This window comes from Panthera pardus, unplaced genomic scaffold (genome assembly GCF_024362965.1).
Source record: "Panthera pardus isolate Hobbes unplaced genomic scaffold, ASM2436296v1 HiC_scaffold_7, whole genome shotgun sequence".
Classification (NCBI taxonomy): domain Eukaryota; kingdom Metazoa; phylum Chordata; class Mammalia; order Carnivora; family Felidae; genus Panthera; species Panthera pardus.
Genome location: NW_026527002.1, coordinates 52,926,110 through 52,946,188, shown reverse-complemented (window position 1 = coordinate 52,946,188; position 20,079 = coordinate 52,926,110). Strand labels below are relative to the sequence as shown.

General features: G+C 37.2%; 1 protein-coding gene and 1 long non-coding RNA gene across 3 annotated transcripts in view; one reads left to right on the top strand and one right to left on the bottom strand.

The window, feature by feature from the left end:
• Positions 1 to 7,526, bottom strand: part of EMC2 (ER membrane protein complex subunit 2) — a 51,036-nt gene extending 43,510 nt beyond the window's left edge. For both annotated transcript variants that reach the window (XM_019467853.2, XM_019467854.2), the window contains exons 1-3: positions 7,400 to 7,526; positions 777 to 890; positions 219 to 283 (exon numbers count right to left, since the gene is read on the bottom strand). In XM_019467853.2, coding sequence (XP_019323398.1) covers positions 219 to 283; positions 777 to 890; positions 7,400 to 7,439 — 219 coding nt within the window. In that variant the 5' untranslated portion in view covers positions 7,440 to 7,526. The remainder of the gene's footprint in view (positions 1 to 218; positions 284 to 776; positions 891 to 7,399) is intronic.
• An 11,945-nt stretch (positions 7,527 to 19,471) lies between these two features.
• LOC109277930 (uncharacterized) overlaps positions 19,472 to 20,079 on the top strand; it is a 141,017-nt gene continuing 140,409 nt past the window's right edge. Inside the window, exon 1 of the long non-coding RNA XR_008419926.1 lies at positions 19,472 to 19,591. This is a non-coding gene — a long non-coding RNA (uncharacterized LOC109277930). The remainder of the gene's footprint in view (positions 19,592 to 20,079) is intronic.

Sequence of the window (20,079 nt, the reverse complement as noted above, 5' to 3'; positions counted from 1 at the left end):
TGTCAGCGCAGAGCCTGCTTCAGATCCTATCCTCTCCCTCCCCCTCCCCCGCTTGCACTCTCTCTCAAAAAAAAAAAAAAAAACTTAAAAAAAAAAAGAGTAGCACTGAAAACTAGCTATAAAAACACTCAAATACAAGCCATATACTAAGTCTTAGCTACTTATATATACTTCGTGAAGCAAATTTAAAATGAAATAAAATTAGTTTAAATACCTACCAATGCCAAGTCATCTCGACCATAGTCTAGGGCTGCAATCATTACTTGTTCATATATGATCCAAACTATAAATATAGAGAGAGAGGAAAAAACTGAATTTAATGTCAAAATCTCCCAGCAGAAATTAGATATTTTTCTTGTTTCTAATATTTTAAAGTCACTTATAACTAAAAATTGATATACCATATTATACCTGGAATTAAGAAAGCATCCTCATATACTTTCAGTAATATAAAATATCTTAGTATCTTACAAAGTAAAAAGATCTCCCATTGTTTAATACCTGGGCTCTTCTAAAACATTCTTTATGAGGCACATTGTGACCAGATCAGGACGATAGCCCTGTGGTCATTAAAACAAAAAGGCCTATTTGATAGCTCCACTACAACCAGGAATTAGAAATCCTTCTCAAAATGATGTATCATTGACTTCCTGAAAACTCTTCTTAAAAGGGGACAAATCATAGATTGAACAGCAGGAAAACATAATGAAAAGATGGTTTTTAAAAAACCTAAAAGCCATAAATAGAACATGAACTAAGCATGAATAAGAACTCACTATCATCTCCAAGCTTAGAAGCATATTCATTAATTAATTCCTCTCCAACTTCCACAATTTGCTCACTATTTCGTGAGTTTTCTTCTCTCCATTTTCTCATTTTATCTCGCATCTCTGAAAAAAATAAAGTTGTTATTACATACATATTTGATCAATGCCAAAAAATTGACAAGGAAATTGAAATCAACTTTTCAGGAAAATAAGGCCATATTTAAAATTTTTTTTATGTTTATTCATTTTTGAAAGACAGAGAAAAACAGAGCACAAGCAGGGATGGGGCGGAGAGAGAGGGGGACGCAGAATCTGAAGCAGGCTCCAGGCTCTGAGCTGTCAGCACAGAGCCCAACACGGGGCTCAAACTCACGAACCACAAGATCACGAGCCAAAGTCAGACACTCAACTGACTGAGCCACCCAGGCGCCCCGGAAAATAAGGTCATATTAATGTACGTCTATGGTATGTCAAAGTTCATAAAGCAGAAAATCAATTTAACAAGAGCAATAGACCCCTTATAAGATTAAAAAGACATCACAATTGATGTCACAACTATAAAAGTAACAAATGTCATGAGTCTGCCACAAAGATCCTCCATCCCTTGAAGCAACTATGGATCTTAATTTTTTTGAAGTTACAGACAACTTCAGAATTTGATAAAAGCTAGGGATCATTTTCCCAGAAAAAAAGAAACACATAAAATTATGCATAGAAATCTCAAAAATCCAAGGTGCTCCTGAAGCTCACCTACTCACTCAAGAATGCAAAATTTCATACTCAGAGGATCATATTTGGTATCAGCACTGACAGGATATTCACCACAAAACTTCATTAATAACATTACAACAGTACATATAATGTATAAGGATACACAACCATGCAGGAAAATAAACCACATAAAAAATCAGAACAAAGGAAATCTTTCAGTTACACACATAATAATAAATGGAAAGAAGAAAGTAAGATAAAAAGCACCTGCAAACAAAACTGTCACAAGAACAACTTTGCATATTATAAAATAAGAGTGAACTGAAAAGTTTTTAAAAGCAGCATTTTGATAACAGCAGAAATAATAACTGAGAAAAAGAAACAGTACCTAATCCAGTAAACAAAAGATCATTTTTTCATATAGTTAAGATAGAAAAACTCTCCAATTCACAAATCACATATATGCTTTCTTACTTCTACCTCTGAAAATCTAACACACTTACTCACCTTTTCCTTCTATAGACAGATGCAGAATAGATTTAAACAGTTACATTGTTGCTGAACACGTAAGTTAAATAATCAATGACAGGCCCCTAAAGAATAAGTATAAAAGAAGCACAAGGGATTTTCTCTACTTTTATAAGCATTATCTGAATCCCTAAAGCTCAAAGTCTAAAAATGAAAATAAAAATTGTAAGATGAAAACAGATCTTAAATGGTCTTAGCAAATCAAGTTACCACAGTTAATTCCTTCTACTAACAACTAGAAATCAGCTGGACTTTCACTCTCCACAGGGTCTGAACTAAATCTTACAAGGTTGAAGAGGAAATGAACAAACAAAAAAGCAGGTCATTCATACTCCACAGGTTAAGGGCTCAGTCCCACAAAACTGCCCCCACTTTAGACATCAATCACAAGTCAGGGCCACCAGTACTGCTGACCAACTCGCTATAAAGTCTGGGGTTCTCACAACCTCCTCTGCAGGTTTGCTAGAATGAATCACAGAATTTAGATAAGAACTCACTTACTATTATGGTTTTATTATAAAGCATATAATTCAGGAACAGTCAAATGGAAGAGATACATAGGGCAAAGTGAGGGGGGAGAGGCGAAGCAAAGGAACTTCCATACTTTTTCTAAGCTAATCACCATCCCAGCACCTTGATGTGCTTACCAACCTGGAAGATCTCCAAACCCTGTAGTTTAGGGGGGTTTATAGAGGTTTCATTCCATGGGCATGAGTGTTCTCCAGATCCTCTCCCCTCCCAGAAACTCAGGGAATGAGACTAAAGTTCCAATCACGGATCCTGGTCTTCTGGGTGACCAGCCTTCAATCTGAAGCTATCCAGCCACAGATCATCTCATTAGCATACAAAAAGATACTCATTCTAGAAACCCCAAAGGTCTTAGAGGCTCTTGTGTCAGAAACTCAAGAATAAGACTAAATATAACAAAAGATATTCCTATCAACCCTACCATTGAGGAAATTTCAAGGGTTTAGGAGCTCTGTGACAGGAACTGGGGATAAAGACCAAACATATATCCCTTATTATATCACAACATAACATATGTTATCTTTAGATCCACAGCATGGGTTCTCAGAACTCATTCAAACACTATCCCCCTATGCCATGGTTCACTTACATAGTCTTAAACCCATTTTCACTTTCAACTTGGCAGATTATTTTAAAAGAGTAAATGCCTTGAGAATATAAATTACTTAGTGTTTTATAGATATGTTCCATTACACTGTACCTCTTGCCCATATGCTGACACCCAAATTAGGCTAGTATTCAAAGGGCCAAACTATCTTTCTAGGTCTTACCTTGAAAAAATTACCTTCACAAAACATACACACACACACACACACACACACACACACACACACACACATATAAATACAGATCTTTAGCTTAGAAGTGAAATCTCAGGGTATGTTCCATGAGATCTAGGACCCTGCCTGTCTTATTTAGCACTGTATCCTTAAGAATTGGAACAGTGCTTGGTGCAAAGTACTCAGACATGTATTTAATTAACATGTCATTTAGTATATAAACTAATAGTTAAAGCTAGGTATGGATAAGATCACCCAAAGAAGGCATTTAACCTTTCAATTTTAGACTCTTTGAAGCCGATGAGACCTTTGAACTTTCTCTTCCCAGAAATATGTACACGTTTACATACACTAAATTTTACATATAATTCCAGGAAATTCAAAGGCCACATAAAACACCCCTCCATTAGTCAGGAGTATACTGATCTCAGGTTTAATAACCATTGATAAGACTGAGTGCTAAAAAAAGAACCACTAAGAACACCAAAAATCAAGGACCAAATGGCTGTAGAAAACTCACAAAAGAAAGGTCTGAAAAGAGGAGACCCTTTATGTTATTATGAAACCAAGGAAAGAATGTTTCATGGAGGGAGTGATCCACAACAACAAATACAGTATAGATGTAAAAACAAAACAAACAAACCAACGAACAAAAACCCACGTTCATTAGACCTGGCATTAGGTCACCCTAGAAATCCTATTGGAGTGATAGAGAATGGAAAACAAATTATGTTTGTTTGAAGGTCTTAATAAAAAGAGAGGAAGTAGAGACAGTAAGCATAAAAAACTAAAATCCTTTCAAACATTTTTATAAATATGTCTTCAACAAATACTCATTTAGTGCCTATTACAGGCCAGGCATTGTGCTAGACATCCTATCCATATCCTGGCCAACTATTCTTTCAAAAAATTTGACTATACCCTTCTTAGAACTCTTTTTCTTTTAAAGAGTTATTTTAAAGAGTTCTTTTTCTTTTAAAGAGTCTTTTTCTTCTAAAAATTTTTTTTATTATTTATTTTGAGAGAGAGAGAGAAAGCACACACGCGAGTGGGGGTAGGAGCAGAGAGAGAGAGAATTCCAAGCAGGCTCTGTGCGCTGTCAGCACAAAGCCTGATGTGGGGCTCAAACCCATGAACTATGAGATCATGATCTGAGCTGAAATCAAGGGTCAGATGCTTAACCATCTGAACCACTCAGAAACCCCACAACTCTCTTTTCTACCTCTAAACTCGTAACTCCTCTGTATAATAAACATCATTAATTTTCAAGTGGCCAAATGAGTAAACTATATATTCTACTTTTTTTTAGATCCCAATTGAAGAGTGTTAGACTCACTATATGGATCTTTTATACATGATAAATTTTCCTATCACAAGAATTATAGTACTTTCTAAATAAGTCATTTCCATAGCTTTAATTCATGATGCTATTCAACAGAGTTTGCTTCTGGAAAGGTCTGAAACCTTCATTTCACAAACAAGCAAACATATCCTATTAGTATAGTGAGCTGCCTAAGTCTATCTTAGATACAAAAGGAATGATTCCAACACTAGAAAAATGATTTACAGTCTTTTTGTGAAAATGTGTTAATGTTTATTATTAATGTCATTAACAATTCATTTAGTCAACAAATCATTACTGAGTTCCTCCAAAATGTCTAGCATAAGAGCAAGATATGCCTGGTCCCTCCCTTCATTCTAGGAAACAAAATTCTAAAACTTAACAAACTGAGTAAGTACTTCAGTAGTATGAGGACATGGAGTCAAAGGACCAGGGTATATTTTGTTGACTTTGCTATTTTTTTTCTTTTTAAAAATTTTAGTGGAGGAGTGGGGTAGGGTGGTCAAGGAAAGCTTTCTGAAGTATGTCACCTATGAAGGGAATTCTGAGAAATGGTAACGTATAATGGTAGCAAGTGTAGGGCAAGAAGGGAGAAACACTCCTGGTGGAAGAAATAACATCTGTCTAGCCCTAAGACAAGAGGAGCATAAGAGGTTTAGGGAATTCAACAAAAGTCAGCATAGTCAGCTCATAGAGTAAGGGGGTAAATAGTTTTAAGATACAGCTGGAGACACAGACAAGAGCTAAACCATCTTTTTTATAAAGCACTTAATAGTTTAAAAGCACTTTAATGTTTTCTTTTGTTGTTGTTGTTTAAACCTGTGAAGTAGTTAATATTTATTATTCTAAATCTAATTACATCACTTCTCATCAGAATGCCTACAGGGTAAGGTCCAAGTTACCCAGTTAAATCACCTTGTCTGCTGGTAGGTATGACAGTTACACACCTACTTGTTCCTACCATCTAATAAACCTATACTGAACATACCTTCAAAGTAGCACTTTCTAAAAAGTATGAAATATCTGAAAAACAAATTTAAAAAAAGAAAAAAAAAGTATGAAATATTTGAAACATTTTTAAAGTAGCATTAAAAATAACAGCCACATGTGGATCCTGAGAAACTTAACAGAAACCCATGGGGAAGGGGAAGGAAAAAAAAAAAAAGAGGTTAGAGTGGAAGAAAGCCAAAGCCTAAGAGATTCTTAAAAACTGAGAACAAACTGAGGGTTGATGGGGGGTGGGAGGGAGGGGAGGGTGGGTGATGGGCATTGAGGAGGGCACCTTTTGGAATGAGCACTGGGTGTTGTATGGAAACCAATTTGACAATAAACTTCATATATTGAAAAAAATAAATAAATATAAATAAATAAATAAATAAATAAATAAATAAATAAATAAATAAAAATAACAGCCACATATCTACCACCTGGCTAGTAAATATCCTGACACAAGCTTTTTAAAACTATGTATTTACAGATTTGTCTTCTCCATTAGACTGTCTTCTCCATTAGAACTCCATTAGACTTCTCCATTAGACTCCGTGAAGGTAGGTACTGTGTGTTATTTAATATATCCAAGATTTAGCACTAAGCAGTTAATACTTTTGTTTAATATAAGTAATTCCCCAAATACAGGTAGAAATACTGAGGTTCACAGTGCACTAGAGACCACAAAACCAATAATAAATTATTGAATTCAGTTCAAGTATAATGGGATTTTACTTTTTCCCATACAGGTTTGCAATTCTGTAATACTGGATAGATATATTCACCATTAAATGGTCAATATAACTTTCAGTCCACATGTTATTAGGTCATTGTTTAAACATCTGAAGAAGGCATTCACTAAACCAATAAGCTACTGAAGTCTGTTAAATGCTGGGAATATAAATTTCAATTACACAAGTTTCATGCCTTAGAGAAACTCTTAGCTGTCCTCTTAGCCATGCTTCCCACTGAAGTTTTTAAGAGAAAAATCTCTCTTACAGAATTGGTTCAAAGTCTGGCTGCTACCAAATTTAAAGAACACACTCCACCTTAAAGTAGGATGGGTAAAGAAACCTACCACACTTGAGCGTATGCCCAACATAACCAGTTCTTTACCCCTTCCTAGGAAGTAAGAAGTAAGAAGAAAGTTGTGTTATGTGCATAAATGTGTTTTCAGAGAGAATGGGGCTGCGAATAATTAAGAGAAATCAGAGATCCAGTTATGCAGAGAGAACAAAATGTAAAGTAGCACGTAGAAGAACCAGATTTGTTCGTGACTCTCCCACAGACCTTCATTGAGTTGTAACCCTTACATAGCACTGAATACAGGGCCTACAGGCCCTGTATTTCTTGGCTGCAGGGAAGCTTCAGCAAGCAACTACCCCGCTTCCTCTTCGCCGCCCAGCAGCCACTATAAAATGTGTGACAGCCCCAGCCCCAGGTCCCTCCCGCTTTATAATGGAAGCTGCCCCGGGCCACTGTACTGGAACGGAGGTATGTGGGTCACTGAGTCTATCGGAGCACAAGCTGGGGACCGGGGTGGGGGTGGGTGGGGCCGCGAGGGAACACCGTGGATTCTAGGCTGTGACCGGGCCACGGAAGGAGCCGGCCTCAACCTTCTTCTCAACTTGGCCCGTCGAGAGACAGCTCCAGTGCAGAAGACAGACCGGAAAACCCAGGCCTCCACCGGCAGCAGGTACTGCCGAACCGCTTCCCAGGACTTTTGGTCTTTCCGCACCCGCCCTGCTCCCAGTTACCTTCCCAAGTGACATCGTAAAGCTCTGAGACCTTCGCCATCTTTTCAGAACCTGGAGGCAGGGGGTCAGAGGGAGGGGAAACACCGTCACGTGACCTACGACCGGGCGGTAGCGACTTACGACACCATTTCTCATTGGTCGAGAGAGCGGAGGGGGCCGGATCCTCCGCGCACGTGCACGCGGCTCGGTGGAGGGGCTGTTGGAGAAGGGGGCGGAGCGAGCTGGGTGGTGAGCGGCACTCTGGGACTCGGAGGACAGAGCGGCTAACCGCTGGAGGCGGGAGTCGGCGTGGGATGAGGTGACTATTTCACCGGGGAGTTTTAGTAAATGCTGTGAGTTTTTAATGTGCGCCACACCCGGTTTTTCTTTTTCTTGTTTTTACATGGGTGTATTCATTCTTTCCCCACTCCCCGGTCAGTATCTTGTTCTCTTCAGGTACTGCTGCAATGTAATTTGCTGCTCCAATCCTTTATTTGTCCGCAATCTTCCTACTTCCTAAATGGGATTTGCTTTCCATATCCTTTTGAATTTCGACTAAACTGATACACTCCAAAATTTTTTATTAATCTCGTTGAGGGACTAAGCGGGATTCTGCCTTTGCACATAACGTTTGTGTGGCCGAGGACTTCTTAATGTTCACGTGAATGTCTTCGTGCCAACCTGGATCACTGTCTGCCACTCTAGATTTGAAATCTCGTAAGATCAGCCAATTTGTAAGTCCTTATAATTAAATGAATGAAAGAAATACTGAATAAATGTACGAATGAAACCATCAGAGCCCCTGCACGTCGCTCCTCTGTAATCTCAAATGGGGGGGAGGGGGAAGGAAGCCCTCTTTCCCCACCCTTTCCCACCAAGCTAATTGCTTTCAGAAACTTTTAGACGTAGTTTACTAGAGCTAAGAAGAGCTGTCCGGAGGAGAAGCAATAATAATAATAATAATAATAATAATAATAATAATAAATTCAAACGCATATATTTAGTATTTAAAAATAATGGAACAAAATCGTAAAGAGAGAATATGTAAAGTGAGGAAAGAAGCCTAAAAATCCCTGTAGTTAAGGGTCAGTGAAGAACAGGCAATCAAGATAAAGGAGAAAAGAGAGTCCTATCCCACAACCAAGGGAGTACGATTTTAAAAGAAAACACACACACACACACACACACACACACACACACACAACTATCAATGGCACCCGCCACAGACAAGTTATGTAAGGGCAGAAAAGACTTGAACTTATACAGTTGGAGTAGATTCTGAATGAGCTTCATTTTCTGTAAACAGAACTTTTTAGAAGTTCTTCATTAAAAAAATTAAAAACCCTCCGCTCAGAAATTCACATATTTGGGGCGCCTGGGTGGCTCAGTCACTTAAGCGTCAGACTCTTGATTTCAGCCCAGGTCATGATCTCACCATTGGTGGGTTGGAGCCCACTGTAGGACTCTATGCTGACAGCTCAGAGCCTGGAGCCTGCATAGGATTCTGTGTCTCGCTCTCTCTGCCCCTCCCCCTCTTGCACTGTGTGTGTGTGTGTGTGTGTGTGTGTGTGTGTGTGTCTTTCTCAAAAATAAATAAACACTTAAAAAATTTTATTAAAAAATAAAAGAAATTCACATATTCTAATTCTTCAGTAAAACAACTTGGTGTGATGGAAACAAGGACTCAGTCACACAGATTTGAGTCCAGGCTCTATTTAGTAGCTGCGTGACTTTCAGCATGTGTATCTCTAAGCACCAGAGATGCTCATTTATAAAAAGGAGTTAATTATATCTATATAAAAAGAAAATATCTACTTTGAGTTGTTATCAAGATTAAAGGATACTGCATGACACTCCCGTGGAGGTACCAGTCCTTTGGCTATAAATATAAATATGCTGATGACTCCAAAAATTCTCCCCTGAACCTAGTTTGGCTTTTTTGACATACTCACTTAGATAGCTAATATGCATCTCTAAGTTAGCATATCCCAAACAGAATTCTGGATTCCTGCCACCATGCCCCCCCAAGTTGCCCTTCCCCACTGTAGTTGATGACACCGTCCACCTAAGTTGCACAAACTAAAATTTTAAGAAGTGTTGTTGATTCTCCATCCCCTACATGCAGTCTATCAGCAAATTCTGTATTGTACTTCTAAAATTTTCCCAAAGTCTATTTGCATCTCCACTGCTACTACTTCAGTCTAAGCCACAACCATCTCTCACCTGACTGCTTATGGCTCTCAAATGACTCCCCCAGACAATAAACCCATATACTGTAAACACTTTACCACAGTTTACAGGGCTTTACTCTGTCTGGCTCTCTCCTACCATTCTTTCTTCACTAGACCCAAGCCGTTCTCCCTACTCCCTATTCCTCAAACATGCCAGACTCCTATCTGCCTTTAGTCTGGCATTTGCCCATTACCCCTTTTCCTGGAATGTTCATCTCCATATCTTCAAGTGGCTGTCTTCTTTTTGTCATTCATATCTCAGTTGTATTGAAAACGATCTACTTATGAAGAGGCCTTTCTTGACTCTCCAATAACAAGTGGCTCCTAGTTAATGCCTTTTGCATCATTATGACACTTATCACTTTTTCTGTTTACTTATTTTCTGTATTTTTCATTATTATCTAAGTTCCTTGAGAGTATAGACTTTGTCATCTTAGCCTTGTCAATTGAACATAGGAAAACACCTGGCATATGGTAAATGTTGAATGAGTGAGTTAGATACTCAAAAACATAACAGCTTGTGTAAGTGATTGTTAGGATAATATTTCATAGTAGTGAACATATGATTTCTACTCCTTGGTTATGGATGGGAGGTTCTCTCTTTATATTATCTATATTTTCCTAAAAATTATAAACATAGTGAGTTTGGGACCATACCTATCTGTTTAACATCTCCCAGCCACTTAACACAGTATTTGGTATATGTATTTGTGACATACATCTACAATTTACTATTTGTACTAAATTGTTTATGCCCAACATTTTGTTGGATTTCTTGAGGGAGTGGAAGCCCAAGGAGGTATCTTTTAAATACTTACAATGGATATTAACAACTACAACTAATTAAGGGAGTAAATATTCTCTAGTCATTTCAACTAAATGCCCTTGTAACTGGCTGCTACTGTCTCTCAGGCAATAAACCTTATGACATTGTGTTAAAGGAGGTCATTTTCAGAAGTTTTTAGCTGGAAATTTGAACGATTTCATTTTAGATTTAAAAGGTATGTATGAATTGTTAAATCTACATTTTTCCAACTTTTCACCTGCAACCTATATTAAGAAAATACATTTTACATCACACAGTATGTGTACATTATATATAAAACCGAAACAAAATTTACAACCTAGCCCTACAATGTGTCTTGTCCTCTATAGTTTCTATTCAAATTGAGTCAATTTTATTTTGTTTTCTAAAAACACTAGGTGCAACCCACTAATGGGGTAATGCCAGTACTTTGAAAAACAATTGGACATTGTATATGTTTCCTAATCTGAGGCCCTGAAGTGATGATTTGCTCAAGTTCTTGCCACTAGTGGGTAACAAAGATGGCAAATACATATGAAGGAGATCAGCTGTTTAGATCCTAGATAAAAGATGATATATTTATAGGAAAAATATATTTAAGGGAAATTTTTTTTACCAATAGTACTTCCTGAAGCGGGAAAATGATGGTGTTTATATATCATAACATTTTAGATATCTAATAAAACTTGCCCTGCTCAGCACACTCAGGAAAAAACTGGTATGTCAGTGACAAAACTTTTTATTCTTCTCTAACATTTTATAATGTAATTGTAAATGTAAATTAAAAAGAAATATCTTCTATAGATAAAACCATAACCCTGAGAATATAAACATCAAGTGTACTTTCTATAAATTTACTTTTATAAAATATTTTCAAAATGTTATCTCTCACTCTTTCACTTCTTTGGAAAAGAAGCTTTGATTCATGTATGTTAAAAATAGTTAATTCAGTTTTTTGACTGAACACTCCCCAGCATTGGTGACAAATACCAAGGAAATATCCAAGCAGTCAAATATTGGATTATACCACATTAGACACCATGGGAAATGCTATCTCATTTAATGATCTCAGTTAAACAATGAAAAAAGCACATGAATATGGTTTATGATATGCCTTTTTTATTTTGACACTATTGTATGATTTTCATTTTTTTTACAGGCTCATGTTTGAATAGTTAGAATGATAATACATCAGAATGAACTAGATTCAGAAAGGAATAACTTTGAATAAGACTTTATTTTCTTTGAGATGGGACAAGCTTTATTTATTAAGCCTGATTGGCCCACAAAGCACTTTGGAGTGCTTCTCTTTTATGATCAAAGTTTACTTAATTCAGTTACTGTCTCAGACATTATGAAAGACTAAAGCAACTTCTTAAGAGTAATAAACCTTATGACATTTATAAAATGGACATCATTTAACAGGACAGAACATAATACCATTTTAATTGATTTTGCAATATCCAACATCATCATCAAATCATTTACTTAGAATCTACTATCTGTTTTGTTCTGTCTTAATCATAGTGAATTAAAATATCCCACATTATGTAGCACAGTTTATAACTTCTATTTACTATGACAATTATCCATGAAAGTAAATTTGTATCACTATAACTTTCATATGAATTTACTATAGCTTTTAAATCGTGTTATTGTTTCTAATTAGTGAATCATAACCACAAATCCCTTTGTATTTAAGGGAAAATATTACTTATTTCATCTTCATTCCGTGTCACTAGATTTTGACTGTGATACATTCACATTTGGAAGGAAGTTTTCCTTAGAGTTTTATTTACCAAAAGCCAGATTAACATGGAGTTGTTTTAGGAACCTTCTGAACATTGTTTTTATTACATTTTTTACAGACTTTGTAATTTTATATGCCCTGTCCAAACAAGATAGCCTATACCCCCTTTGCTGACACAGTTGTAGCATTTAGGCACTTGTAGTTTTTCCATCTTTGCCATTATTTGCAGTATATATGTTTTAAAATGTGCCAGCAGTTCATTTCACATCCCAATTATATTATTTTAGAAAATAAAGGAGAGTCTCTGGGAAACATTTCCAGTGAGATCACTTTGGTCCTTTCATAGTAGAATTCACAAACTGATAATTACTGCTCTGTGCCATAGTTGTAACAGGGAGGAGGAAAGTACATCCAGAAAGAGTACACCCAGAATTTCTCCCACACAAGCAATAAATTAGAGCTGTTTCTTTTTGAGATTTATAACCATACTTAAGAATCCACTTTTTCAAATGATACTTAGTTATTTCCCCAAAGTGCATATTCTGTTCTGATACACACATATATCTGTGCATATGAAACAGTCCTTGTGCAGAAAGGCATTTTTGTAAACATCCCTTTTGGGTACCAAACATCCAGGAGTCTTTACAAACTATTACAGTGACCTGATGGTCTCTAGAGCCCATCTAGACTTCATTTTCTGCAATAGAACTATAACTAAATTCTTTTTTTTTTTTTAATTTTTTTTTTTTTTTAACATTTATTTATTTTTCAGACAGAGACAGAGCATGAACGGGGGAGGGGCAGAGAGAGAGGGAGACACAGAACCGGAAGCAGGCTCCAGGCTCTGAGCCATCAGCCCAGAGCCCGACGCGGGGCTCGAACTCACGGACCGTGAGATCGTGACCTGAGCTGAAGTCGGTCGCTTAACCGACTGAGCCACCCAGGCGCCCCTATAACTAAATTCTTTACTTGAAGAAATGTTCAAAAAAGTATTTATTCACAATGAAGAAACTGCATTATGGGTAAATTCACATAAAAATATACTGAGTGTTAACTTACATATTTTTGTCTAAGTACATGTTACTCTGTTACAGACACAATTTTTGTTTTTCTACAGTCTCTCTTCTGTGATTTGTTAGCATCATTCTAGCCACAAGTGGCTTAAGTTGTTCATTCAAACCTAAAGCTCTGATGTATCAGCCTTGCCATCCGGGCACAAGTTCATTTCCTCTACTGGTCATCTTTCTCTCTCTATGGTCATGCTGACCATTTTTGGCTAGAATTGACTGAAATGCCAGCAGCAACAGTGGGCACTAAGTGTCCATCTTATCTTACAGATCATAAATTGTATGCTTTTTTGCACATACAGGGGCTTACTTGGGCAACTCCAATAATTTATTTGGGAAAAAGTCTGGTTTCTTGGCAGAATTTCACTAAGAAAACTGCCCATCCCCCAAATCCATTCTACCAACCTCATCCATTTCTATCTCATACCTGCAGAAACAGCACAATGTCAAATGTTTTTTTAAACTTATGTAACATAATTTTTAAATTCTACTTAAAATTATTTTTTCTTAGTTGAAGTATATTTAGCATACTGTTGTGTTGGTTTCAGGTATACAGTCCAATGACTCAACAATTCTATACATGACTCAGTGCTCATCATGAGAAGTGTACTCTTAATCTCTCTTATCTGCTCCACCCATCCCCCTAACTACCTCCTCTCTGGCAGTCACCCATTCATCCTCTGTATTTAAGAGTCTGCTTTTTTGTTTCCTTTTTTCTTTGCTTGTTTATTTTGTCTCTTAGATTGCACATATAAGTGAAATCATATAGTATTTGTCTTTGTCTTATTTCACTTAGCATTATATTCTCTAAGTCCATTTAGTTGCTGCAAATGGCAAGATGTCATTCTTTTTTGTGGCTAAGTAATGAAGAATTATTACTTGTGTATTAATTGTGCATTTTCTTTATCCACTCATCCATAGATGGATGTAACTTGGGTTACTTCCATATTTTGGCTATTGTAAATAATACTGCAATGAACATAAGGATGCGTATATGTTTTTGAATTGTTTTTGTTTTCTTTGGGTAAATACCCAGTAGTGGAATTAACTGGATCATATGGTAATTGTATTTTTAATATTTGGGGGAAACCACCATACTATTTTCCACAGTGGCTGCACCAACTTACATTCCCACCAGCAGTGCACAGGGGTTCCTTTTCTTCACATCCTTGTCAACACTTGTTATTTCTTGTCTTTTTGAGCTTAATTATTCTGACAGGTGTAAGGTGATATCTCATTGTGGTTCTTTATCTTAGAACTGTGAGGTAGGGAACAATGTAAGCGTGCTTTAAAGCTGCAACTCAGTTCAAATTGCTGCCATCTCACTGGAGATTTTTTTTTTATTTTTTTTTTAACGTTTATTTATTTTTGAGACAGAGAGAGACAGAGCATGAATGGGGGAGGGGCAGAGAGAGAGGGAGACACAGAATCGGAAGCAGGCTCCAGGCTCTGAGCCATCAGCCCAGAGCCCGACGCGGGGCTCGAACTCACAGACCGTGAGATCGTGACCTGAGCTGAAGTCGGACGCTTAACCGACTGAGCCACCCAGGCGCCCCTCACTGGAGATTTTTTGAGCAATAGAATATTTTAACTTCCTTCTGCCATTATACTTCTAATACAGATTCTTTGTCATCTTTTAATAATGGGTTTGAGCATTTCTGTGGGTGGGGTGGGAGCTGCAGCTGTCAAAGGCGGGTGTTTTCAATTGATGCAGTTTCTAGCAATAGCAAGAGTATAGAATATTAAACATAACCTCTATCTAATCTTGAGAAAACATCAGACAAACCCAGACTGAGAGCCATTCTACAAGAATAACTCAGTAGTGGTCATTAGAGAGCAACAGTGACATATACAGTTCTTCTAAGCTTTTAGACAAATGCTTAGTCTTAGACATCCATTGACAGATTTTAATGTCCTATATGTGGTGGAATTAAGTGTACAGTCTTAAAAGTTGTGAAAGTCCCCAAAGTAGTTTGTATTAATTACAAATTGTACATACCATGTCATAGAAGGTATGCAGTTTCATTACATTCCAAAGTAACAGCCATGGATTATTTGCCAACACATATGTACGTTGCTCTCTAACCCCAGGTTGCCTATTCTAGCTATGTGATTAAGCAATTTGAGCAAGTTATTTTAACTTCATTGAACCCTACTTTCTTCATATGTCAAATGAGCATATTAATACTTTCTGATTATAACAAGGATTACAAGTAATAAACACAGAATTTCTCACACAGAGTTTGGCATGTGGTATAATACTCTACAATTATATACCAATTATTAAGTACTTACTATGTACGAGGCCTTTAACAAGTTGCTTTGTTGATTATTTCATGTAGTTTTTACAACAACCCCACTTTGCAGATAAGGGAATAGTTTGGAAAGGTTAAATAACTCGCCCAAATAAATTATGATATGCCCCTTCCCAGAGTAGGATCTTAGTATAAAGTAGCTTTGTCATTTTGTACTCTGGGAAGGGAAAGCTTGGGTGGGGAAAGTTTTCAGATGATGTATATTTGATGCCCATGAAAGAAAAGAGAGTAGGAAGTTGGATTGGACAGAAAGAGTCTCATGCCATGATTTAGATCTGACAAAGTATTAGCCAATTCAATAAAAAAGCTCCTGAGCAAAGATTACCCATTAGAGGAAACCTACACTGGGCAGAAATGACCAGGCCCCAGAACTACCACATGTTCATTTATTGGCTAGGGGCTGCCTGCTCAGAGGCTGAGATAAATTTTGAAGGCTTTAATAACTAGAGGCTGTCAGCTTCCTTGAACTCCCTTGCAGTTGAATAGCAAGTTCTTTCTTGAAGCGAAATTCTGACGGTGCCCCTCCCTAGCTGCCACAGGAACTATTATTAATATTATTCCATTCTGGGTGTAATCTTCCATTTTTTGTTCAGAAGTAAGTCTCTTGAAAAACTAGCTAGACCCAGAAGCTGTTTAACATAGCTAGTAGGCATGGAAATTTCATTTCAACTCCACAGAATGTCTTCTCCCAGCATATGATTACTAGGTCAGCAATAGTTGCTTTGTATTGAAGAAAAAACATGGTAGATTATATATAGCCCACAGAGACATGAAAATTTGCTTGTTTTTTTATGAGACACTAATCAGGAATTATTCATTCTTTTCTTGGTATTGGAATTCATGCCACTGCCATTGATAAATTACCTAGAATTTCATATTTCTTTTTTCAGTAGGATTCAAAATATATACAAGTAATTTAGAATTTTTAAACATCTTTCCAAGAATAACAGTATAATTGAAAAATGGCAGCAGTTTTAAAATTCTAGAACTCAAGATCTCCATAAAGTACTGGAGAATTCCAAAGATACTGTACTCACAATGCCCCTTGATAATTCATTGAGTAGCTGCCATACTACCATTGATGATTGCTTGTTAATAAACTTAAGTAAGGCCAAATTTTATTAATACTTTACCACCAAAAAACAAAATTAATTACAGGTCTGAAATATGAATGGTGCATAAATCCAAAGGCCCTCACTGTCAACCTGTACTTCTCCCTTCTGAATGCCAAGGTGGTCCTAGTTAGCATTTGCTGCACTGCACAGATGCCCTTTTAAAAAGGGTATTACACGTGCTACATATCCTGGCCTGCCAGAATGAATGATATAATGAAATCGGTGCCTAATGGGAGAAGGCAGAGTGCTTCCCAGAATCAAATGAATAAGCAAAGTTATTGAAGGACCGTACCTTTTAAAGAAAGAATTAAAGCAACAAAAGAGTAGTGGTGAACAAAAACTTTAGTGGTTATTTTCAGGGAACAGTTACATGGGACACAGAGATTATGAATCTCAATGCACAAATTCAGGTGTGTAAGAACAAAATTTACATTTTTATAAAACTCAGTTTCTATTTGAGTATCTTCTTGGAAGAAGACAAAAATTTAATCTCAGTTTGGAATTTGCCCCTGCATTGCTGCCTTCTCCTTTTTCAAGGCTACTCTGACTTAATGTGAAAGTGATATTTAGAATATGAACAAACCATGGGGCAAGGTCACAGACTGTGATAGGAGCCTTCAAGATGGTCCCCAATGATTTTCACCTCGTTAGCACCCTATGTATGGCCCCTCCTACACTGAATATGGGTGACCTGTGTTATCAGTATTTCAGAAATGATGAAGTATAACTTTTGAAGCTGTAATAAAAGACATTGTAGCTTCTGCCTTGCTCTCTCTTAGATCACTCATTCTGGGGAAGAAAGCTCCCATGTCATGAAGACAATCATGCAGCTTTACAGAGAGATCCACATAGTGAGGAGCTGAGTTGTCCTGCAACTTGCAAGCCATGTGAGTGACACATCTTAGAACTGGTCCTCTATTCTCAGTCAAGACTTCAGACTCAGCTGACATAGTGAGTGCAAACTGATGATATATATTTAGCCAGAACAGCTCAGCTAAGTTTTTCCCAAATTCCTGACCCACAGAAATTATGTGGGATTACAAATGTTTATTGTTGTTTTAAGCTGCCAGGTTTTGGAATGAAGTGTATACAACAATAGATAACTAATACCAAACAATCACAAGGGGTATAGATACTGGCTTTAGTGCTTATGAAGCATCCTGGAGCCTCCTCTGCTACTTGAGGCATTATCCTTTAGTTTGGGGAGGGTAGGTGATTCTGGGTAAATGTCTATTTATCAGTGAATGCAAAGTACTTTGATAATTTATCAACCAGTACAGCCATACTAGTTCTGTACCAGTCATGTTTATGTGGTCTCAAGGCATTGGGAAGCCCACCTAAGTCCAGTTAGCAGTACAGTCCTTGTTTCTCTCCACAAGTGCCTCCAGGTCCTGTGGCTCTCCTAACTACTTTTGGGTAATGTGGGCATTGGAGGTTCCCTCCTTATGCATATTTCCAGTCTTTTATTTTTCTGGGTCCTTTCACCTCCTTGAGATCCTGAAGAGACATAAGGCTTCTCTCCCTAGGAGGCTCCAAACTTGAATTTTATCAGCTCCCATTGAGACTCCTCTTCCTTACCACTCTGGCCTCCATTCCCCAACCCTATGTGAACAATATTTCAGTCTCAAGGAACATACCCCTTCATCCTCAATGCTTTATTCCCCAGGCATTGTCTTGTGATTTTTCCAGAGGCACCTACATACATCCTCTCTGATGATTTTTGAAAACCAAAACCAGAGAGATGAGGTTCCTGACTTCCCAGTTTTCTCCCTGACACTCCCTGAGACAGTAGATTCAGGGTCTGGAGGAAGGTGAGGCAAGTTTCACTCTCAGAGAGACAGGCAGAAAAAGAGAATGTCATTTCTTACCTTAAAAATGTTATCCCACTGACTTGTGTCTAGAGAAATTGGTATCTGCCCACTAAAAAACTGTTGTATTTGCTGGGGCATGATTATTACATCAAAATTCAGCAGGCCCTCGTTATACTAGGCCCTGTTTGCTCTAATTCCATGATGATAAAGCAACACTTTGGTTTAATTTTCCAAGTACCTAGACAGGTACTTGAAGGAGTTACTTTCCTCATAAAACCTGTGAGGAAATCAAAAAGTATATTGATACTGTACTTCATATTTTGTATCTCTTTCCTACAGAGATCCTTGTCTGACTTCCCCAGACTGGGGTTAGGTGCCCTGCTCATATGCTCCATCCAGTATTCTCTCTCCCTAAAAGCACTTATCCCACTGTATTATAATCTTTATATATCATCATTTGTGTCTAGCACTAGACTCTAAGCTCCATTCAACATCTGTGTGTTATGTTCATGATCTGTCCCCAGAGACTCAATAATTATTTGTAGAAAGGCAGAAGCTCCATTAGATCAATGCTTACTTATTTGGGGCTTTATGACCCAGTAAAATTTCCAGGAAAAAGGTGAAGGAGTCAATATAAATTACCAACTTTATATTTTGCTAAGGGAGGACATTAAAAGCAATAACCACAGTTTAGCGTCAAATAATTTTATCTTAAAATTGCTATTTAACACCAAAAGAGTTAGATTCACTAAAGAATAGTCCCTGAGAAGGAGTGTTTAACCTCTTTACCAGAGACCAGTTACAACTTCTACCTGAATTGGCACCACATGGCAGACACATTTGAGAACTGCTGAAACTTCTTAAGTCCCTTCCTACTCAGATAGATAAGTCACGTAGATTTGAAATGATAATTCACCTGTTTCCAAGGGGGCACCTTCTAGATTTTTTTTAATGAAACACTCCCAAATAGCTAAAACTTGTTTCCTGTCCTTACTATCTGTGTCTTTAAAGAAAAAAAAAAAGTCACTGAACATCTTGGCACATGATTCTCAGCTGGGACTTACTAGCCTCTTCAAGAATTTTGGATTCAAAACCCTGAGGGAGTGAACATATTAGAAAGTAAGAGCTACTGTAATTTTGTTTGTCTTTAAAATATGTTCAGGGAGGGGTTGCTCTAGTCTGATCTAAGAAGAAAAATAAAATTATAGTTGAAGGATCATCACATGACGCAAAACACTTCTGGCATGTTTATGTTGAATATAGCTCTTGTCTCATAAATTAAGCAAAGTTCATTTTGATTAAATTGCACACTAAAGCAACATAAATGTATTATTAGTGTTTCATTTTACAAATCAGAAAAGTTCTTGACAAAACAGTGGATATGTAAAGAGCATTTTCATTGGAACTGGAACAGAAGGTACTGTTATCACTTCAAATAGGTGTGGTATCGACAAATGGCAAAGACAATAAAGAAAACACAGAAGCCATGTTTCTATTTTAAATGTCACTTATTTTGAGAACCCATGGGATAAATTACAGCAGCCTTTGGAAAAGCAGAGACATTAAAATTGGGAGATGGAAAAGATGAAATCAGTGATGATGTAATC